The sequence below is a fragment of the Crassostrea angulata genome, chromosome 4, assembly GCF_025612915.1.
Source record: "Crassostrea angulata isolate pt1a10 chromosome 4, ASM2561291v2, whole genome shotgun sequence".
Taxonomy (NCBI): domain Eukaryota; kingdom Metazoa; phylum Mollusca; class Bivalvia; order Ostreida; family Ostreidae; genus Magallana; species Magallana angulata.
This window is the reverse complement of record NC_069114.1, coordinates 2163655-2188541: the sequence shown is the minus strand read 5'-3', so window position 1 is coordinate 2188541 and position 24887 is coordinate 2163655. Positions and strand designations below refer to the sequence as shown.

The 24887-nt window shown below is 33.3% G+C and overlaps 1 protein-coding gene and 1 long non-coding RNA gene across 2 annotated transcripts; one reads left to right on the top strand and one right to left on the bottom strand.

Annotated features, from left to right (window-relative positions):
- Window positions 1-1304: 1304 nt before the first annotated feature.
- On the top strand, window positions 1305-3460 carry LOC128181038 (uncharacterized). Its single transcript, XM_052849295.1, has one exon. It carries the CDS (start codon window positions 1305-1307, stop codon window positions 2976-2978), a length of 1674 nt encoding a protein of 557 aa, XP_052705255.1. The 3' UTR covers window positions 2979-3460.
- Window positions 3461-20648: 17188 nt separating this feature from the next.
- LOC128181056 (uncharacterized) lies at window positions 20649-24417 on the bottom strand. Its single transcript, XR_008243277.1, has 10 exons — window positions 24344-24417; window positions 23910-24089; window positions 23601-23783; window positions 23096-23504; window positions 22810-22966; window positions 22399-22672; window positions 21995-22191; window positions 21640-21852; window positions 21311-21507; window positions 20649-21208 (listed from the first exon to the last, which is right to left on the bottom strand). It is a non-coding gene; the product is annotated as an uncharacterized LOC128181056 (long non-coding RNA).
- Window positions 24418-24887: the final 470 nt, after the last annotated feature.

Genomic DNA, 24887 nt, shown 5'->3' with positions numbered 1-24887 from the left:
CCAATGTGGCAGTAATGAACTACCCAATTTTATTGCACTTACATCTATTTTAAAGGATAATACTAAGTTTTTGACCTTATTCAAAATACTTATTACATTTCACGATTTTGAATATAGCAATCAAAATAAGACGCTAAATGCCCATATGCTTCCTTAACACCCATGCCTGGGGATCTAGTCGGGAGACCTCCTTGTTATCACGGAAAATGCTGATAAAACAAACAAAAAAGCTGAGCGTCACTCTGGCTCCACAGAGAAACAAAGTATTCAGTATTTCTGTTAAAAATATTGTATATTTGAAAGAGAGTATGGACATTTATGAAATCATGTTTTAAACATTTTTAAACCACCAGGAGAAAGAGAAGGATATACATCGTGTTTTACTAGTGTAGTTAAAGAGCGTTTAGTACAAGCCCTTTCGCGCAATTCTTTGTATCAGATATTTAAATTTCATTCCAATCCTAAAGAACCACTCATGTTTGTATTGAACTGTTAAAAAATTGAATATAACATTTTGAATATGAAATAGCACGACGTTAATGCATGTTTGATCAAAAAAGGGTAGAATGATTTAGTGATATGCATTATTAAGTGTACACAACTTGTTCTGATTTAGATAAAAAACTATGGTTGGAAGATAACTACGAATTAACTAGATGGAATGACAAAAATCTTTGAAGGAAACTCAAAATCCTCTTATACGTACTTATACGATGGAACGACAAGACAGCCTTCATAAGGACCAGAAAAAAAGTGTAATAACCTTGACTCGCCATGTTGGATTAGGGTTTGTACTCATATATATTAAAACAGTTATTTTACATGACAAAAAAAAAATGAATGAAAAAAGTGTTAAATTTAGATTACATAGAGTTAAAATATTAAAACGTCTATCCTTGAAAAAGATTGTAAACGCATGCCAGTAACTGATTAATGAAATTATGTTATAGAAGGGCGTAGAAATTTTATCAATCAAGTTTGTGAAGTATAAATCTAAAATAGTTATAATTTCTCTTTAAAAACTTGGCAAACATACTACCTTATTATAAATGAGCAAAGATATTTGTTGACTAATCTTATTAGGTTTTTTTTTATCTTTTATTTCAATCTTATTTTGTTTTATTAATCACCATTTAATAAGTACATGTTTATACACGTAAAGGGTAATCAATTATTTTTAAATCGTTTTTTAAAGTTTAGACTAAGTTTAGTAGAAGTTGCATTGAAGGTTTGTTGGAGTTAAAATAGAAATTCAGTTCTTGCAATTTTAGAGTTTTCCTCAGTTGTGAAGAGGTCGTTTGACCATGAACCCTGAGTACAGCCTCCAAGATGTGGTACGGTGTCATCTCTGTGAGACCCCTGTCCCCCCTCTACACAGTGTCATTTGTAACATACATCTGTGTGATGACTGTAAAGGAAAACATCTATCTGATAAATCCAATGAACACAAAGTCGTGTCATTTAAATATCGAGGATCTTTTCCTAAATGTCAAAAACATTCGACAAAAATATGTGACCATTACTGTGAACAATGCAACATTTCTATTTGTGAACTCTGTGTTTCCTGTGAGGAACACCAAACTCATGACGTTGTGGATATATTAGAAAGTTTACAAAACAAAACACATTTCTTGCAAAAAGATTTACAAGATTTTGAAAAAAATATATATCCTAAATATCAAGAGATTGTATCCAACATTTCAATGCAAAAAGCTAGTCTAAATGAAAACTGCAAGACATTGACAAGAGCAATCCACGAACATGGAGAAGAATTGCACAGAGAAATAGATATCATAATGCAGAAACTGAAATCGGATCTTCATGAAATGGAATCAAAATATTTTGATGTTCTAAGCAAACAAGAAAGTGAAATCACACACACCACATCTGAAATCACACAGAGCATTGCTGATCTGAAACAGTTACTGGATTCAAATGATATCAGCTTTGTGTCTGCCTACAAATCAAGGAATGCTGAATTCAGAAGACTGCCTCCTAAACTCAGTGTTTCCTTACCAAATGTTATCTCTCAGAGCATCAACAAAGAACAGCTTTGTAAAGAGTTTGGGTTTGTATCAACGTTGACTTTAAAAACAGAAGAACATGGCTTCACAATGGATTCTTCTGATGTTGAGCCCTCTCCTTTTGACCGACAGCTTATTTGTGTGCCACGAATCATTACACAAATGGAAACTGCGTATGAATATCCGTCTGGATTATGCAGTATTTCCTGTGCAAATGATGCAGAAATCTGGATGTGTGGTTATGATGCCAGTATAATGAGTCTTTACAACCTGCAAGGGGGACTAGTTGAGTCAATCCAAACGAAGTCAGGGAACGAACCATGGGACATAGCAGTGGCAAGGAGTGGAGATCTAGTTTATACTGATGACAATGATAGAACTGTGAACATAGTGAAGAATACACAAACACAGACAGTGATCAGACTGCAGGGGTGGAGACCTCTTGGTGTCTGTTGTACCTCCTCTGATGACCTCCTGGTTATTATGGAGTGTGATGATAAAAAACAAACAAAAGTTGTGCGTTACTCTGGCTCTACAGAGAAACAAAATATTCAGTACAATGAAAAAGAACAACCTCTCTATTCACCTGGTTGTGACATTAAATACATCAACGAGAACAGGAACCAAGATATCTGTGTGTCAGATAATAGAGCCCGTGCAGTGGTAGTGGTCAATCAGGCCAGGAAACTCCGCTTTACCTACACTGGTCCTTCCTCTGCTAAAAAGAGGTCATTTGATCCAGTCTGCATCTCAACAGACAGCCAAAGTCGGATCTTGACAGCAGACCAAAACAACAACCGTAGCCACATCCTGAATCAGGACGGACAGTTTCTCCGCTACATTGACAACTGTGATCTACACCATCCCTTTGGTTTATGTGTTGACACAAGCGACAACCTGTTTGTAGCTGAATATTTCACAGGTAAAGTGAAGAAAATCAAATATTGTGTGTAGATAAACTAATATATACATTTGTACGTTTCCACCGGCAAACAACCGTATGAACATGTTACATTGAAACAGACTGTTAGACTGTCAAAGTACATGTAATACTTTATGGAGGATACTGTAAATTCCTTATTTTATACGAGTACTTAATTCCGCGATTCCGCTGGTCTGTATCAAATCGAGGACATAAAATCGCAAACGCCGAACTTTTCTCCTTATTTCTTGATAGTTTCAACCCTCAGAAAATAATGGCGAGATTTTGAATTCCGCGAAGGATGCTTATCGCGATTTTACTCGGATATTAATTCCTCGCGTTTAATTAGGAATTTACAGTATCTATATTGTGTGATTTTATATTTAATAGTTTGCTCTATCAAACGAGTTAAAATGGGTAGACATTGGCATAGCTTGTCGAGCAAATATAATTATGTCAACGAGTTGGACAAGCAAATAAAACTTCCCAGTCATATATGTTTTTGTTTGATCTCATACGATTTGATTTATAATATAAAGCCCCTTAAGGGACACATTTTGATTTGTTATGCCTAATCGATAATGCAACGTTGTCGGACAAATTACGATTTGTTCGAACAAATTAGCTATTTGTTCGGACAAAATTAGGATTTGTTCGGCAAATGCTTATACGTCGTACAAATATGTTATTTGTCGGACGTATAAATTGTTTGTTCGAACGAATCACGATTTGTTTAGACGAATAAGTTACATATTTAAACGAATTAGGATCTGTTCAAACTAATTACTTATTGGTGTGGACGAAATAACTATTTTGGACTAATTAGCTTTTTCTTTAGACCAATAACATATTTGTTTATAAAAATGATATTTCTAAGGAGGCTAAGGGATCAACAGATTAATCATCAGATTTGCCTCATTTTAAAAAAAAATCATTTGTTTATTTACAAACTATAATTTAGTTAAGACAAAAATCAAAATTTATTCTATCATTTAAATTTGAATGTGGCCATTTTTAGGCTATACGTATTTCTTTTAAAAGAAGAGCTCTATTGAAAAATACAGGAAAACATTCAAGTAATATGGTTTTACGTTACATTGCTTATGCATGCATACGGATGTCCAGAGAAAAATAAGAATAATTTGCCACCGTAGACTATCAACTTAAATCTGTTTCAACCCCCCCCCCCCCAACCCCTCCTCTCTTTTGGATAAAATATGTAATACCTTCTGACAACCCTAATTATTGAAACAATATCTTACATAGTTTGCTACCGGAATAAAAGCTCAAAACCTATCACAATTATGCATTTCGGTACATGTAAACGTTGGGGATGATATTATTTGTCCGGCATAGCGCGAATATTTTTATAGTTACAAGAGAAAAATCCTGCTTTGTCAAGCGTAACATCTCCAATCGCGGGAAAGAGGAAGAAAAAGGATTGGATTCGGACCTTGCAGGCAAACAACATTTCTTTCAGACCACCAGTCCGTAAAAATTGACTGGATCCGCCCTTGGTCTCAAGTTTTCAAATATGCTTATCATAAATTGACATCACTCTCTCTCTCTCTCTCACTCTCTCTCTCTTTCTCTCTCTCTCATCGAACAAATTCTGATTCCCCTTAATTTGTCCGAACAAAACCGATTTTCTCTGAACGAATTAAGGCATTTTGCAAATAAACTACTAAATGCCGAAACCTCATGACACATGTGTGATGATGTCCGTTAGGTATAACTGGATTTTGACTGATTAGGTATGATTGTGATATTAACCAAAAAATCGACTTCCATTTTTGATGAACAACTCAAAACTAGCAAAAAATGAGAGTAAAGTGGTTAACAACTCAAAACGCTTTAATGGAAGTCATTAATGATTAATGAACAGATTATCGAATTCTACGTCTATATGGTTAATTGATGTATGCATAAAACGGGAGAGTTTAAAGGGAATGCCACCCCCCCCCCCTCCTTTAGATTGCTTTTCAAAATAGTCTTTTGTCTGAAACTCTTATTTGGGGCAGTAATAGAAATTACATTAAACATTGACCTAAAGAACCAAATTCAGAGAGACACCCATTTCCTGGTTTGAAATAAATACATGTACAATAATTAAAAAAAGTTTATTTTTTTCAGCCAGTGGCAACAAACAGAATAAAGGCAACGTACATATACATATTTTCCATTTCAGTTTAGATTGTTCATCCCCGCCCGCTCCTTTAAATATCCAACAATGCAGTTTGTTTTTATTTCAATTTTTAAGAATATTAAGATAAGGAAAAAATCGGACAAAGTATATACAAAATGAACAAAAAATAATGGCTCAACCTTAAGCAATTAAGTATTATTTTATAATAATGTGAAAAGTGTTAATTCCCGCGCTTGCGCGGGGCTATCATCTACTAATAGTTTTATTGGAAATAAAATTGAATTCACTTTATGCTGTTCATATAAATGACACATGCAGACTTAAAATTAAAATTATGCTTTTTTCTTTGATTAAAGTGCATTTAATTTTTTTTAAATTAATAATTTATCACATGATAGTACGGAAAAACGTATTAAAAGTCGCAACAAAAACAGTTGAGGTTTAAATTGTATAAAATCAAAATGACAAAGTCAGGCCTTTTTTTTTTTTTTTTTTTTTTTTTTTAATAATGATTTTATTTGAAATTACATACAAATTGCTTGAGGTAATACCTCCACAGAGGCCCTCTTTGTATACCGTACCTGGGGTGCCAGGAGCCCCCTGGATTGGTAACTATGTAGCAAAAAAAAATGAGGATACCTTATACATTTATATTTTTACAAAGTAAAGTTAATAAAGTGAAGTAATATAATTACAATCATAGTAGATCATACACATATCTAACTTAATAGTGCGAATTTATCATTTTTTTTCCTTATGTAAAGATTTATCGAAAAAAACACTATATATATATATATATATATATATATATATATATATATATATATATATATATATATATATATATATATATATATATATATATATGAAAACAATTCTAAGTCATAATTTAAATACAATTTACGAATAAACATGTAATAGGAATTGACAATTGTGAATATAGAGAATATAAAATGCGGTACTATGCGGTAGGACTTGCTTCTACAGTCACAGTTCTTTTTGTCCTATACCGCATAAAAGTACGAGAGCCAGGTCGCCCTCTAGTTCATTATATTCTATTACTAATAATACAACATTATTGTTATTACTATTTCATATTTTACAATTTACAGCATTTCTAAAGAGTTCTAAGTATACAGTAATCAAAATTGACAGTTTGTGCTTGCTGATTTACAAGGAAAAAGCTTGCAAGCGATGACCTTAAAAATAAGATTAGGCCTTCATTTGTGACATTGTCTTCTATCAATTTACATTTCATTTTGTATTTAAAAATTTTACATGCAATGAAGGATATTACATTGTTTAAAACTACATTGCTTTGGTTTCCATTATAAATGAAACCCAAAACAAGATGTTTCCAAGCAATATTAATTTTAAGTATAGCAGAAACCTTTTTCCAGATGTTTTTTACAAGTATACAGTCGAAAACCATATGTTTTGTATTTTCAATTTCTCGACAATACGTACAAAACTTATCAATATTTTTATTCCATTTGCTAAGGTATAGATTATTTGGCAACAGATTGTGCAATAATTTAAAATTAAATTCAGCAATGCTTTTATCATTAATTTTTACAATTTTTTCATCATATATTTTTCGCCAACACAATGAGTTTATGTCGCTAAATTCATTTTTCCATTTACTCTCCATGATAGGTTTTTTGGATTTGTCATCAAGTAGTATTTTATAGAAGAAGCCAGATTTCGTTTTACCGATATCTTTTATTTCTCCTTGTAATTTAAAATGAAATTCATTTTTGATATTTATATATCTCCTCCTGCTTGTATCATTATGTATTTTAGAGTGAAAAACGTTTTTTAGTGTTAGATATTCACAAAGATAATTTCTTTTCGATTTTAATATAGTAGCTATTTCATTGAGCGATTCAAAACCATTATCATTCACAAGGTCTTTCACATAATGAAAGCCGCTTTCGAACCAGTTCTGAAAATATAAAACTGTTCCCTTGTATTTAAAGTTTACGTTAAACCAAATATTCTGCCGTAATATTTCTTCTACAGTATCAATGCTTTTTGGAGTTTTGCATTCATTAAATGCAGTAAATACCTCTTTGTAGAATTGTGGAAGTCCTTTCAGACAATTAAAATCAGAAGTGTTTGTTACATTTGATTCTAGAATATATTCGATTTTCATCTTATGATTTGCTAAACATGCATTTAAAAATTTACTTAAATTACTCTTATTTTGTGTAAGTTTTGAAATCCAAGCTGCTTTAGTAGCTTTAATTTTGATTTCTGGGTCAATTATTCCTATACCCCCCTCTTTTATCTCGCGAATTAATGTGTGCCTTTTGATGCGTTCACGATTGCCCCATAAAAAAGAAAACATTAGTTTATTTAATTTTTTAAAGTAATCATTTCCCGGATTTTCTAAAACCGTTGCAGTGAAAATGATTTTTGATAGAATAATCGAGTTTACAATTTGACATTTACCGAAGATAGTAAGCTTTCGACATCTCCACGAATCCAGTATCTTTTCAAATTCCTTTAATTTACATATCCAATTTTTTTCGTTACATATATTTTTGTTTAGTCCAACATATATACCTAAGCATTTTAAAGTATCTTTATTTATTCTTACTTGATATACGTGTGTTTGGCGATCTAATCTTTCTCTAAGAGGTCCTAAAATGATGCATTCCGTTTTAGTCATATTTAAATTTGTGCCCGACATTTTGCCAAATTTTTTAAAAATGTTTAGCGCATTTTCCAATGAAAATTGATCTTCCAATGTAAATGTACTATCATCAGCATGTTGTATACATTTAATTTCTTTTTCTAACGAACTAATTTTGAACCCTTTTATATCTCCACAATTCTGTATTTTTAGATTCAATATTTCCATTACGAATAAAAATAATAAGGCTGATACTGGACAACCCTGTCTTATTCCACGTTCCATTCTACATTTCCGTGACAGCCAGCTATTATTTTTTACATAAAAACATGGGCTTTTATAAAGTATTTGTATCCATTTTATAAAGTTCGGCCCGAAATTGAATTTTTGTAGTGTTTTAAATAGGAATTTCCATTCAACCGAATCGAAGGCTTTTTGAAAATCAGCGAAAAGTAATATGCCATCTTTGTTATTATTTTCACAGTACTCTAGAATATCTAATATAAGTCTAGAATTATTACCTATAAATCTACCTTTGATATACCCTGTTTGGTTTTCATTTATTGTATTATCCATTACTTTTTGTAGTCTTTTAGCAAAGACACAAGCTATGATCTTGTAATCTATATTAGTTAAACTGATCGGTCTGTAGTTTTCTATTTTTTCTAGAGAACCCTTTTTATATATAAGTGATAAAATTGAGCATTTTTGTGTTGTGGAAAGTTCACATTCTTCGAAAGAATGCTTCAGAGCATTGTAAAAATATGTTTTTAAGTGTTTCCAAAACATTTTATAAAATTCTACTGGTATACCGTCATTGCCTGGAGATTTATTTTGTTTCATATTGTAAACTGCCTCGGCACATTCTTTTAAAGTGGGAAAAATTTCAATTATTTCTTTTTCTTTATCTGATATTTTGTTTTCAGGATTTATTTCACTTAAGTAGTTTTCAATATGCGCATCTGGGACGCGTCTGCTCGAATAGAGATCATCATAAAATATGTAAAGTTGTTTCAAGATTTAATCCGTTTTAGTGTATATATGTCCATTATTATCTACCTTATTGATTACATTATGAGATTGGTGTTTATTTTCAAGCCTAAGAAAGTAGGACGTATTTCTTTCCCCTTCATCGATCCACTTTGCTCTCGATCTGATCTGTGCGCCTTTCGCTTTATGTTTGTATAATTCGTCTAACTCGTTTTCTAATTCTCTCTTCTTTTTGACATTAATTTGTGCATAATCAGAACTTTCAATTTTTTCAATTTCCTTTTCAATCGATTGAATTTTATTTCTTATTGTTTTACCTTTTTGTTTACAAAAATTTATACTTAAATTTCTTATCTGTATCTTAATTAAATCCCATTTGATATGCGGATTGATCTCATTTTCTATTTCATCTGGAAGGTTGTTTAAAAAGTCATTCATTGTTTTAACATAATTTGCATCGTGTAAAACAGATACATTTAATTTCCAAAAGCCTTTTCCTCTTGTGTTACCCGATATTCTAAACTTAAAAACTATTGACAGGTGATCACTCAGTCTGCAATCATTCACATCGGGAGCTTTGCGTAAAAATATGTTCTCTGGAGTATAACAAAAGTGTTCGCTCGCTATTACATAATCTATTCGACTTTTTGGTGTCCCATTGCCATCACACCACGTTAGACCTTTTTTGTCGGATTTTAATTCCGACCACATATCATATAAATCAAATCTCTGTATTATTTCCCTGACTATTTTCCCACTTTTATCTTTTTCATTTTGTACGCTACAGTTAAAGTCACCAACAATGTTAAATTTTCTTCATTCATTGCATATAGTGATATCCATTTAGCAACCTTTTTAAAGAAGTAAATTCTTAGATTTTCTAAGTTTGGGGCGTATACATTTACAAAAGTAATAATATTGTTGTCATGTTCAATATTCATTAATAAAATTCGACTATCGGCAGATTTATGTAAATTTAGAGTTTTAAAGGCAAAATGTTTGTGAAAAAATATTGACACACCTTTACTATGTGAAGCTTAAGAAAAATTATGAACAGCAGAACCATGCCATCTTAAATCATAAATACTCTGTTTTTTATCAACAAAATGCGTTTCTTGTAAGAAAATTATATCACATTTTTGACTGTTTAACCAATCATATAGAATAACCCTTTTATCATAACTACATGTATTTAACCCTCTACAGTTCAGAGATGAAAACTTAATACAAGCCATAGTCTACATGTTTATTTGCTGGATTTACTTGATTTTTTAACATACCCATCCAGGTCTTTCTGGTTGGCTTTGCTGGCGTTGTTAACTGTGGTTTTCCTGTTCCGGGAACTTGTACGCTGTGAGCTTGCATGAAAGGATTCTGCAACACGTTGCAGCAGCTTGCCCATAACATTTTGCCCTGGCCACGCTTTCCGATTTGTGTGCACGGTTTGCGTCGAGTTTAGACCAGTTCCCCAAAACTGGTCATATACTGAGTGCGCAAACACTTTTTCATCTGTAAACACTTGCGTAATTTTCTTTTTCATTTCAGATATTTGTTTCACTTTTTCTATCACAATTTCTTCCATAACCTTAGGCGCGTCCTGATGCCAGGAAGTGGATGGTAGGACGGAGTTTCCGATTTGTTTACATTCCAACGCAGATTTCGCTGCTCGAATCCTCTCCGCCGCCAGGCCTTTTTATCTTTTCTAAGCAAAGGTTTTTCAAGAAAGATTTTTTCTCTCCCAAAAAGCTGAATATATTATGTATGCTCCAAAGAATTCTCATACTAGGAATTTTAAAACTTTTGACATGATTTATCCAATTTAGGACTTGTCCACTATATTTATGAATGTGACATTCTGTCGCAGAATCCTGCTTTACCTTTTACCCAATGGATGATATATTCGATTCTTTGAATAAACTCATCCATAGATCTATGGGGATTCAAGTCAAATCATTTTTTTTTACATTTGTTTTGTGAAAAACAATAAATGTTGAATACATGTACTTTGCATCGAAAGTTTAAAAAAAAAACTATCATATAAACGTCAAATTGGTTAATGTACATTCAGTAATTCAGTAAAACACACAAGTTACACCAAGATGAATGAAATCGCCCAATATTGATAGTAAAATCGGGGCTTATAAAACAACGCGCCGCTTTGGTTATTTATAGTTCCTCTTGAAAATATTCCAGTTGTTTAGTGATAATAATACAAGATCGATTACAACTTATATTCGACTATAGAAAACATTCGGTAACAACTTGATGTGATTGTCAACCCCTCCACGGTCTAAACATGGCTATCAAATTATAATTTAGGATTACACACGTCCATGGTGAACCTTCTTTTTACTTAAAATCTCTTGCTCTGCTCGGTAATGCTTATTTAATCAGTTAGGATTTTCATTAACTACAGACTTAAATGTTGAAACATTAAGCAAGCATTAATATGAGATTAAGTTATTTTTTTTATTATAAGAATATTGTTATTGGTTGCTTCCTTTGCCTGCACTTTTTCGAAGAAGGCTGCTTTCAAACCTCATTGCGTCATGTAACGATACAAACAGGTATCATTTGAAGTTAAAAATATTGATTAAGAATGCTTACAAGTGGTAACATATAATCATTAGGAGGTATAATTTTTGCGTATAGAAACCCAACGAAAGCGTTTTGTTTTCATCGCGGCGTCAAGAGTAGGTTTTACTCCTGAATAGCTAATGATTAACAGGTCTATTACCTACAACTCTATGTGTTTTTCTTTGTTTTAAAAATCAAATCTCTGAAGAAATCCGTTTAAATAAATTTTTATTTATAGAAATAGTGATGTTCAGGAAAATCTAGGTCACTAAAGCGTTAAAGGGACGATGTCAAAAATAGTTCAAGAAGTTTAAATTATTTGCGACTTTTATATAAAAGCAGTGTAATTGACATGTATCTTAACTTTGCATACTTATTACATACGGGTATGTGTATACATATTTTAGTGGCATAGTAACAATTGCACCTACATATGTGTTTCCTTTTTTAATTGTTTAAAATGTTTATTGTAATGTTTAAATAATCTGCTTCAAAGTGAATCAGATGTTGAGTTTCATGAAAAATACAGAGCTTAAAATGTCATCATTTTATTGTTAGGTGAACAATGCTGAAAAATGTTATGCCTTTGTTTAAGTTTTTGAAATAAACGAGGAAAAGCTCTGTTGTCGTTCATAAATCATACAGTATCACGTGCATAATGTTACACATATATGTAAGTGAGTGTTCTTGCCTGCAAGCTTATATCTCCATTTCACTCTTTTCATTCCTTAATAATGATTTTTCAGACATAACCGATTTTTATGTACTTCTCTGTGAATGTTATTGTTATCTAATATAGATGGTCATATGTTTTTATTTGAAAAATATGATGTCAAAATTGCGGGAAAAAGGTCCCAATGGTTAAAGTATATGTCTTAGATTCGGGGTATTTGGAATCGAACATTAGAATTGTATTAATAATAGAAAGGAAAAGGAATAACAAACACAAACGAGAAAGAGATAAAGAGAGAATTTAACACATATTTTAAAGTTTTATCTTTAAAAAAAATCGGATGCGCGCCTGCCCTAGTCAACGCATCAATAATATTACAAACTACAATTTTTTTTTTTGCAGAATCAAGATTCAATTTGAGACGATGCATTAAACTTGTGTGCAAAACGGAAACCTGTTCATGTTTTAAACGCATACACAGGCAAAAGTGGCTCGCATGAATCTCATATGAAATTCGCATGAAGTTCATGCGAATTCTTCGCATGAGAAAGAGACGAAAAGTACCACGCGTGAATTTCATGCGAAAACTTAATGCGATTTTGACATAATTTTCATGCGAATATCATATGATAAAAATTTCGCACGATATTCAAGCGAAAATGTATATCTTATGTTTCACCGTGTTTCATGCGAATATCATGCAAATATCATGCAATTTTCATACAAAATACTATGCAGCTTTTAAATTCAATAATCTTGAAATCTTGATCTCTTTTTATCTAAATTTGAGAATATAATCTGTTATATTTTGAAAAGAAAACTGAAGTCCTAATTAATTTGCTTTATATAGAATTAACATTAACAGAAAACAATGACAATAATCTTCTTAGGAAAATCTTCTTTATTTAGATAAGAACATAATTCAAATTTCTTCTTCTTCCACTTCTCGAAAAGGCTTGTTAGTTCATCAATCTACAAGAAAATATACATAATGCAGTGTTCATGAAATTTTCCTATTGCTGAATGGCATACAGGTATCTTTTTTTAATGTGAATTATTAATATTGGAAGATAAAAACAAAATTAATTGATATATGACATGCAGTTGGTAACATGATAAATGCTCGTTAAAGCAGATTTGATCAAATACAATAAATTTATGTTTGTCATATCCGAATACTACGATTCTCACTTTATCACTCTGATCCATGTCCTTATTGTTATTTTAAGCTTTCAGTTTGTGAGTTTATTACATAAGCCAAATCGCTCACCTGAGCATCAATAGCCATAACTTATCAAATCTACTTTATGCTGCCAAATACAAAACATTTGGACAACTTTGAAGAGTACTGGATTCGGTTGCACGAACGTCAGTTAAATTTAACTAGCCGTTAACTTGACGTTAACGTGACGTTAAAATAAACGGCGAGTTAAACTGGTTGCTCAAAAGTTAACAAGCTGTTAAAGCTTAGTTAAGTATCTAATTTAACTTACAGATTTAACTCAGGTTACATAGGTACATTAAATATTTAACTAAGCATTAAAATCAAAATGGCGAACTTGTTGTTGTTTGGTAATTTGTTTGCTGGAAGAAAAGAGAGAGTATACAGGCAAAGAATAGAGATGAACGATTTAAGTGACGATCAAATCCGATCCAATAGCCCTTTTCACAAAAAAACTTAAGTTTATTTTTAATCGTAAGTGAAAATTTAAGATGTTACTCCTTTTCACAAAAAAACTTACGAGATTCTTGCGTGTAAAATTTGTCGTAACTTTACGAGAGCTTATACCCTCACTTAATTAAGTGTAAAAAAAAATATACGCAAGTTTAATTTTTTGTCGTAAGATTTGTTGAAAGATAAAATGGCTGCGTTTTTCGTCCTTTTCGAAAATGATCGGGCTTTGAGAAGAGAGAGAGTGTTCCGCGACAGAATTGACCCGCTGGACAAGTTTACGGACAAGGAGTTGATTGCCAGGTACCGCTTTCCAAGACGGACGGTATTAGAACTAACTGATTTGATCAGAAATGCCGTACAACACCCTACCTCTCGTTCTTGTGCCATTCCTGCACATACTCAAGTAAGTTTAATTTCTGCATACAAACAACCAAAGTCAAGCTACTCAGCAATAAGCTACTCAGCAATAACGAAATTTGTTTACATTTATCGACTATATAAACAGAATTTACCGATCCCGATTGAAAAAAATAATCATATACAGGCGCCTAGCGCCCAAACTAGGACTTATGACACCCAAGTGACACCGGATTCTTGGGGGCACGGGTGTCCCCCCGGGATCCCCGGTCCCAAAACGGGCAATATTAACACCGATTTCTGGCTCCAGGGCGCTGAGTAGACCCTATCATACTGTAAAATAGGGAGTCTAAACTGAGCGCCTAGCGCCCAAACTAGGAATTTCATATTCAGAAGTTTCCAGAGCGTCTCTATCGAATGAAAAAATTTAAAAAAAAAAAATTCAAATCCAAAACATTGAAAAATTAAGGTTTTTCATTTCCTTCCGGTGACGACCGGGAGTGACGGCGGACGTTCGGATATGCGAAGGGCACTGCGGACGTTCACTCTCTACCTTCTCTGAAAATTTGAAAGTCCTATCTGGAATACTTTTAGAGAAAAATCGTGAACAAGCAAAAACATAAAATCTTTAATATCTCGGTACCGGAAGTGACGACCAAAAAAATCTCGTGTGATTTTCTTACAAATTTTGTCATAAATAAGATCTGAAACTTTCATGAAAATCGGCTGAAGCGTTTTTGAGAAAACGTGACAGAAAAAAAAATTAATAATAACTAGACATGATCTCGTTGCGAGCAACGAAGAGGTCTTCCGTCCGATTTTTAGAAGAGGAAATGACCTTGACTTTTATCTTCATCAACGAAACATATCAGGAAATGCAGATGTGATCTTAAAGAGCGATGGATGAAGGATTATACACCCCGTTGGATCCCTAATTTGAAGGACCAGCCCCATATATTTCATATTAAATAAGAGGTCTTTTGACCTAATAACACGTCTAATAACCTGTAATAAAAAGAAACCGAAGAAAAAAAAGAGGGTCTTCCTTTGTAAACGGAAGACCCTAATAACAATTAGAATAGAAGGGTCTTCCGCTGAAGACGGAAGACCCTAATAATAAAAGACTGTTTTTGTCTGAATCTTAATTGAAGAGTGTTTTTCAACTTGAACTTTAGTCCAACAACCCTTTTATGTTGAATATTTTAGTTAGAAATTAAATAAAAAGGAGAGAAAGAAATAGAGAGAAAGAACAAATCTTGGCTCCGGTGAGATTAGAACACACAGCCTTTGCAGATGTCTCAAAACATGGCTGACGCGAAATAATTCCCGAATTTGTCTTTGAATTTGGGGCGTTTCCGCCCGGGAGAAGAGCTGAGTTTTTGTATGAGATGAAAAACAACGTGTAAGATGTCTGACTATTCAGGTTTGGTAACAGTGCGAGGTCATTTGAAATATTTATGCGTGTTTGTGTCTGCACCCCTGCGAATGTGTTCGGAATGTTTTCTTTATCGTTGCTAAGTAAGTAATAAATCCAGAGGTGCTCGAATGAAACTTCACGAGACTTCACCGATATTTGTTCACTTCCTGTGAAATTTCGAGCGGAAGTATAAGTGCTCGGATAATATTCTCAAAATACGTAAGTACTGGTCGTTTTTCATATCACATCCTACTATGATTTATGTTAAAACAGGAAAAGCTTTCAAGATGTATGTCTTATTTTACCATCTAGCAGTTATTTATATTAAACGATAATATTCAGAACAGAGTTATCGTTCGTGTTCAAACACGTGTAGAGTGGTTGAAAATATAACCATTGGGTTGCTTAATAAAATCATAGCCATGTTTGATGCTTGTGGTGTGCAATACCATGTTTTAAAAAAAAATAGTGGGTGTCTGTTTTGCATTAAAACTTAGTATATCGAGCCATTTTCAAGGAACATTCTGCATAAAATGGTATAGTCTGTTTCACTATTGATGTTATTACTAGGTCAGGCGCGGATCAAAAATTAATCCTCAGGAGGGATCTCTTTTAAACATGTTAGTTGTTGCAACAGCAAACAAAAACTAATTTTTGTATAGTCACATTTATTTCTAGAACACATTTTATTCACCAATTAATGAAGATAAAGTTTAAAATCAATAAACCTCTAGATTTTATATTTGACTACCTATATTAAGAACCTAGATACATGTACTGTGAAATAGACTTTATACACGAGGTACGATTTTTACTGCGAAACTGAAAGGGTAAAATAAAAAACCACGTGGTCTAAAATTTGAATGACAATAACATTCGCAGGGGTGTCTGGAGGGGAGGGGGGTGAAAAAACCTGAGCTTGATTTTCGTCGTAAATAAATCGAAAATAGAATTTTGAGGTGTGGATCTCGGATTCGGTCATTACATGTAGTACAGTAATCTATAATTGAACTAGGTTGAAAATAAAGGTTCAAGATGAAAGATCCAGTAAAATCAGGCCAGAAAAACTAAATGATTTTCTGAATAGGAGGGGGGGGGGGGGGGTCGGTGCGTGTACTGTGTAAATTTAATTTTCCGGTATAGGCAATAAGCGCCGTTTAATCTCAGGAATTTCGACTTGATTGTTCAATCCGCTGCATATTTGGCAGACAATAAGAATGGTGTCCGAGGTTCATTTTCACGAATTTTCATTAGGATTGAGTGAAGGGCTTGGGAGTTATGATTTTTTTTACAGTACATGTCAATCACGACAATTGAAACTCAAATGCCAAAAACTTCATAACTCTGTTAATAATGAACGAATTGGTCTGGTAATTAGTACAGTAATCTAGAATGGTAATTAGTTGAAGTTAAAGGCCCAAGATCAAAGATCAAGGAAAATCGGGCCAGAAAAACTAAATGATTTTATGAATGGGGGGGGGGTCGGTCGGTGACTTCTATATTAAACGTAGACTATTAAATTCTAAATATCACAAATTACACAATTTCTAAACAATATACATATGTTAGAACAATGTATAAGCGTTGTTTGAAAGATGTAACTATTGATTTTTAACATCTGTTTATCTTAGGCTCAAACACTCATAAACGGCTGGTCAGTTTTCAAACCTTGTCGCAGTCACCCGTTCGTTTGTATAGTTACGTGTATAAACTTTGGAGGTTTTTCTTAATCCCAGACAGGCAACAGATTTGTATCAGTATATAGACATGCACAAAAAAAGGAAAAAGTCCACCATCTTTAATTTTAGCGTTGACTTCCAATCAGTATGAAGACAATCATTAAGCAATGAATTTCAAATTATTTGAATCCATAGACATTATCCCGTAACTTGAAATAAATACATGTATACTTTTTGGACGCCAATGTACATTTAGCCTCTGTCCAATTTACTGCATGTTACCTGTACAAGTACTTTAGAGAGAGAGAGAGAGAGAGAGAGAGAGAGAGAGAGAGAGAGAGAGAGAGAGAGAGATTTTCTAGGTTTTTATAGTGTTTAAGGAATCAGTATATCAGCAACGAATGTCAATAAACGCATGCATACATGCAAGCGTGTATCTATATATGTGAACAAATACTAATCAGTCCTCCTTTTAAGGTCATGTAGAATAACGTTGGTGCATTGATAAATGTTGTGTGCATACAGTCATTGAGATGGCGGCATTTCTTTGATGCCGGCAAAGCGACCCAGTGAACTCTAATGCGGTCGTACTGCAGGGGCGCTTCGGCGGCATGTCTTTGATGGCGGCGATGCGAACTGCTGACAAAAACGAGCTCTATATTTGTACTAAAAAAGCTGTTATTATTTTTATTTATGATAAAAATAAAACGGAAAACAATAAAAACCATCATTTTAAAGGTAAAATCGTTAAACAAAAGAAAATTAGGGAAGAACAAATAATCGGCACTCGGGGATGGAACCCGGGTCGCCTGGGCGCAAGTCCAACACTCTAACGACTGCGCTAAGGTTACCACTCAATCACACTAACTGCGCTTCCAAGAAATAACCAATGGGAAAGCCCGGACAAACCAAAAATATGATGAATGAAATACTATGTTTCCAAAAATATAATTTTTTTGAAACAGACTATAACAGTGTATATTGTTGAAATAACAACAAAAAACCAGGAAATGTTTGTTTAAAATGCTTTAATTTGAATTAATTTAATACAAGGATCATTTTCTTAAAAGGAATGTCTTTAAGCAGTCTTTTTATGGACATTGTCTATTTCAATGTAAAGAATTGTAACCTGAAACAGAGTATAGGTGAAAATATATAGTTAAAAGAAACAGACTATAATGGTAAAACATGCAAGGATATTTATATGAATTGAACTATAACCGAAAACATCGTAATTTGGATAGCCGAAACCGAAACTTTTATTCAAGGTAGTTTGTAGCAATGATGTGTAAATAATTTATTGGGTTTTATTATCATTTAAATTAGAGGGAAATATTGAAAATAAAAGAAACAGACTATAATGGTAAAACATGTAAGAATATTTATATGAATCAAATTATAACCGAAAACACCGTAATTTGGAAAGCCGAAACGGAAACTGTTATTCACGGTAATTTATAGTAATAATGTGTTAATAATTTATTGGGTTTTATTATTAATGAAGTTATTAAAGACAATCTAAAAGAAGAACTTAAACTTGCCAAATTAAAATTAAAATCAAATCTATATAAAGGTAGTATATAATAATTTATGAGCATGTTTCAATATTTTTTATGCAACAAATGGAAGGTCTTTTTTGTGCTATCCTAAAAATCTCCATAAACTAGGTCTGATTTTTCTTTCTTTAAAGCAATATCATTTTAACGCGACTCATTGCTCCTCAATTTCAACACTTACAAACGAACGTAAAACATGAATTGTTCATTTTTTCACATTTGTTTTTTGTTTGTTGTTGGGTTTTTTTGGAAGCTAGCGTTGGGATATTTTTCCCCTTCTCTTTTTTTTTGTGAACATAAATCAATCCATTTCAACCCGAAAATCAAATTACTGTGAAACATCTCTTACAGTCACTCTGTTCATATTTTAGATCTGTTGACATCAGTTGGTGTTTAAAATTTATTTGATATTTAGCCCCTTTATTATTATTCTAGTTAAACGATCAGTGAAGAGAGCCCACTTAACTGAATCTGTTGACACCTTTCCATCGTACAGTTTTTTGTTATAGCAATTGCTTGGCCGTCAGATTTCTATTGCTTGGTAAAAATATTTGTACTATCTCTATATTTTTCAACTCAAACACTATTGAAACTTGCACAGAAGTAAGACACACTTAAATCAAACCTAATTTGATTTTTTTAATCATGAACCGTAGTTATACCTACACTAAGTAAGTAGATGTGTTAACTTTTTTTAAAGATCCCAGTTTATGCCTGTGCCTGGTATATCGATCACCAACTTGTTTATTTACTGTCGTAATATGTTATATTACTTTGTTGGGGTTTCTTCAGTTGTGATATGTCAATTTTCACCAACATTCGTCACTTGGAAAGGGAAATATTTGTCTTATGTCAATAATATCCGAACACCCCTGTAAGGAAAATGATGATGTAATATACAATGGACAAAATCTTTTCCTCTGCTTTTAAAGGGCTTGGAACCTTCAGTTTGAAAAAACACTTAAGCATTATGACATAAATGTTATTTCAAACAGGCAGCATTAAAAAATTTTGTGTTGCTGGCAAACAATGACTGACTGTGTCATAAGTTCCACATACCTGGAAAAAAAGAGAAGATATAGAAAACATATGAGTTGTTGATTTCTTAATTGCTTTATATATAGTAAAAACTACTTACAATTAGACATTATCCATTGTAAGAAGATTCTAAATTACATGACTGTATGTTAGTGCAAACTTAACGAATAAATCTTGATCTAGCACAATTTAAGAGACCAATAATCAATTATGTTGGTTGAACAAAGTTTATATAACACAATATATTAATAACAAATGTTACAAACTTAAATTATATATGAGCTGGTAAATATAATTTGTTTTCCAAGAGTGAGTTTTATAATGACCATGAAAAGACTGTAGTTTGACAAGAACAACAGATTATATGTATACATGTGCCTCTGTCTACTGAGACATACTTCTCTCTTTCTAAATAACAAACTGTCATGGACAAGGTACACAGACAAATGCTTTACACCACGCTGTATATAGAGAATGATATCTTTCCTCACGAAAACTGATGGGATTCCTAGAATGTAATCTGTAATTTAAGCAGATTGGAACAAATATAAATTTCAGAGTATCAAATACTGGTATACAATTTAAAGTTTTTGTGTTAAGTTAATTTAATGTAAGTTTAAATGCATTGTGTTTACCTGCTTCTGATGAACACCATATATGTATCCCCAATAAAGAACTTTACAGGAACTGCCATCCTCAGTCCACAGTCCACTCATGGTAGAGGGATAGTTAATGTCTGCATTGAATATATGAATATTTTCATATAAAACAAGCATTCTGAGAGTATTGCATAAGCAATACACGTCCCCTACCGGTTTGTGAAAATTGTGAAAACAATGCACTGTTATGCAGAATATCGAACCCGAACATTAAAAAATTGGACAATAAAATTTTTTTTTCCAAAATATGTCAACCAGACGCTACAAAAGTGTAAACTTGATCTGTAGTTTGACATTTTGAAGCTGTTCAGCAAATTTCATATTATTACTCAAACGCATAAAGAAAAAAAGTGTGGAAAACTGAAGTGGGACAGACAGACGGACAGACGGATGCAGAGGAAAGCTATAGTCCCCTCCGGTGAAAACCGGTAGGGGACTAATAAAAAGACATCTATTATGACAGTATGGACTGCCTCAGTATGGACCCTAACCTATTAACATTTATATTTACCGTACTTTTGTAAGCAATTTTATGTATAATATATGAATTACTTAAAAGCTCTGAAGTGATATTGCTGTGAATAAAAAAAACTCACTAATGATTTCCAAGTTTCTCACACATTTCATTATACACCCTACTTGCCTCAAATCTGCCCCATAAACAGAATCCCATGGCAACGTCCACGTCATTGTCAATAGACAGTGGACAGGAGAAGTCAATGTTGTATAGATGCAAGGTAGCTTAGTAGAAGGCCAATACTCAATTGCAAAAACTGTGATTCCAAGGCTAGTCTACTCCAAGGCTTCAATGCAAAGTGAATCTATACTGAAGTCCTTCCAAAGTCAGCAAACTTTATCTATTTAAGACCAAGTAATGCATAAATCAGTACTTCATCACCTTTACCATGTGCCTTAAACTTAAAAATTTTAGTATACAATCAGCGTTGAAAGAAACATACCTGCATCAAATCAGCACCATGTGTATCCCCCATGAAGAACTCCACAGGAACTGCCCCCTCAGTCCTGTGTTAGGCTGCCACCCTCATCCTACAGTCCACTCAAGGCGGAGGAATAGAAATAGCGCTATCATAATGCAAGGCTGCTGGGGAGTGACCCCACTGATACAAGAGAGAGCCCAGTCCAATATTTCTAAAAGCTATAAAAAGATGAAAGTACATTAATGATGCAAAACCTCTCCAAATGATATGTTTTGAAATTGAAAATATTCACTCTACTCTTTTCATTACTAGCTTAAATGTATCAAGCAGTATATCAACGTATTTTTTACCTGCCTCATATGAGCAACTGAAGCACACCTATTGAAGAAATGAAACTAAACTGCCATCATCAGTTCATTCAGATTTAAGGAAAAGAAACCCTGCCGATATTCATACTGCCCAACAACCGTGTGAAAGCAATAACAGAACCAGGAATATTTGTCATAAGGTACATGTACTTGGATTCTGAGGTGATCCGAAATCTCGATCTCTGCCAACAAAGTCTGAAAAGAAACATGTCTCTGTGATTAGGAGCAGATAGATAATGAAAGCACAATCAGTATCATCATTTGCAAATTCTTTTTATAATTATCATAAGAAATTGTTATCATTCCGCTCTATACAATGTTTTCAATCAAGACTGACCCCTATCCAATCAGCACCATGTGTATCCCCCATGAAGAACTCCATAGGAACTGCCCCCCTCAGTCCTGTGCTGGGCTGCCACCCTCAGCCCTCAGTCCACTCATGATGGAGGAATAGTTTAAAACAGTCTCAAACAACACAAAAGTGCCTATTGATACTCTTCAAGCAAACATTCATCTCTTCAATAGTTCTTTAACCTTGAAAGGTAATGTACATGTATTAATCATGACTTTTAATAAATGACTCTTTAATAAATACAAAATATTTAATACCCTTCAAGACATCTCTATAGGTTTTTTCAACATATATTTACCTATCTGATGTCAGCATCTGACTCTTTAATAAATACAAAATATTTAATACCCTTCAAGACATCTCTATAGGTTTTTTCAACATATATTTACCTATCTGATGTCAGCATCTGCTTTAATCCTATCGAGAAAAAAAATCCTGAATACTGCAACCTGCTGTCAAAAGAGTCTATCTAGTTTGATGAATAGTAATCCTGCTGAAACGAATACAGCTCAAGATCTCCGCTGTACCAATAACAGCACCAGGTGTTCACTTCATAAAGTACTGTACTCAGAATGGCATGTTTATGTGTCATCTGGTTGCCTTGCAATCTTTCAGCCAACAAATCCGTGTAAGAACAATCCAAATCAGGTTACTGATGTACCTCTATGTAATAATACATGTAAAACACATACTATGTACAAAGGGAAACCTGCATGTACATTTCTCTGGTTAAAATATTGGACCTGGTTAATAAAATCCTTTAAAAACTAAAATCTATACAATGTTTTAACCAGACTTACCTCTATCCAATCAGCACCATGTGTATCCCTCATGAAGAACTCCACAGGAACTGCCCCCCTCAGTCCTGTGTTGGGCTGCCACCCTAAGCCCTCAGTCCACTCAAGGCGGAGGAATAGCTATCGTGCTCAAACAATACAAGGGTGTCTGTTAAAGACTCTGAAATTATAGAAGTTATAAAAAAATGAAAAAGGAATGGCACATACATGTGTATTAATAACCTGAAAGAATGTAAAAAATAACCCATTTTACTTCTACAGTATGTTTTAATGTCTTACCAGTATTTACCTTCATGAAACCAAGAGTAAATTCATTGAGGAAATGCAGGAATTTTTTTTCCACTGATGTTTTGCTGTATTCGCTCATTACTGTTGAGAACTGCACTCTTCAACTGTGAATCATGCATTCAGGTTGTGAATCCATTCAGGTTGGATAAATGGTAGAGGTGCTCCTAGACAATATGACATACAACAAGAAACTACCACTCATTCAATGCATCACAACAGATATGTCTTTCTTTATTAAGGAACAGCACACACCTTCTCCTTGAATAGTCCCTGTAGCACACAGAGTCTTTCCCAATATCAAAGTAGCAACCACTAATCATGGCAGTAAATCCCTTTCTTCAAATATATCGCTGTCTTTTGTTCTACATAAGAATGCTCTAAATTGCATTCAATTAAGGAAAAATAAGGATCTGTAAAGATTTTAAAATCTTTGTAATAAGGTATACAAATAGAGTCTTTTGCAGATAAAATATCAGATGACTAATGCTTGAATGGAAGACTAATACCTCCATCCAGTCAGCATCAAGAGTATCCCCCATGAAGAACGCCACAGGAACTGCCCCCTTCAGTCCTGTGTTGGGCTGCCACCCTCAGCCTCCAGTCCACTCACAATGGAGGAATAGGTGTAGTGCTCTCAAAATGCAAGGCTGCTGGAGAGAGACTCCATTTGGGTCTATTATCAGAAACATCTATAAAAGGAAATCAGAATAAGGAAGATGAATAATAAAATAACTTTTTAAATTAATAATTTAAATATATAATATCCCATACTATTTCATGACTTAATCTCTACAATAATTCAATGCGTTTTTTACCTGATTAGGCATCTCATTTAAGGAAACCAACTCAATTAATGTCATATGCTGCAACCAATATCCACTAACATTGCCAACATTGTTAAGGAACATGTCGTGTCACAACTATGCAAGTAAGAATAGAAATAGTCCCAATCATGGTCTTGGATGCATCTCTGTGGAACTCATGAACATGTCTTCCTAAATAAACAGATATATGTGTCACATCAACTATCCACTCTTAGTCTCTCTAATACTTCTCAACATCCAAGTTAATGGTCAATAATTCAGAGCAGGTTTTACACCAGTACACTGAATTTTGCTGTAACTGAACTGAGTCTAGATTGAAAAAGATCTATAAAAATGTCAATAGAAGTTAATAACCGTCCCTGTTAGAATTTAAAAATATTTCATTTATTGCCACACATACATCAACAATTACAAATAAAAGATACCTGCACCAAATCAGCACCATGTATGAGTATCCTCCTTGAGAACCCAAGAGTTAAGGAACTGCCCCCCTCAGCCCTCAGTCCACTAAGGCCGAGGAATATGTATACTGCCCACACAATACAATACCTTAAAGCAAACATAAGTCTTGCGTAAAAATTCCTATTACTAAATATTTAAGTTCCTGCAGTATCCATTAACTTTCGAAATAATAATTAACATTTACAATAGTGAATATAAAGGCAGAATTCTCAATAGATCATTGAAAGTATATTTACCAGGCAAATGTCAGTAACAGCAGTAGCATTTCCATTACAGAAATGCAGCAAAACTGCAACCTGCATCCCAAACAGTCTTTTCAGTTTTGATGAATAGTAATCCTGTTGAAAGATATACAGCTCAGCAAGTGTGTTGTAGAAATAGATGTACTACACTTCATAAAGATACTAGGATAACGTACCATTGTTTACTGCCATCTCTCAGCCAACAAAGACTAAGTTTATAGAAACAATCCAAACCGAAGTTACTGATGCCACTCTGTATCAGTAG

What these genes read in the sequence shown, in the direction of transcription:
- LOC128181038 (XM_052849295.1), top strand. Translation starts at nt 1,305, where the DNA reads ATGAACCCTGAGTACAGCCTCCAAGATGTGGTACGGTGTCATCTCTGT.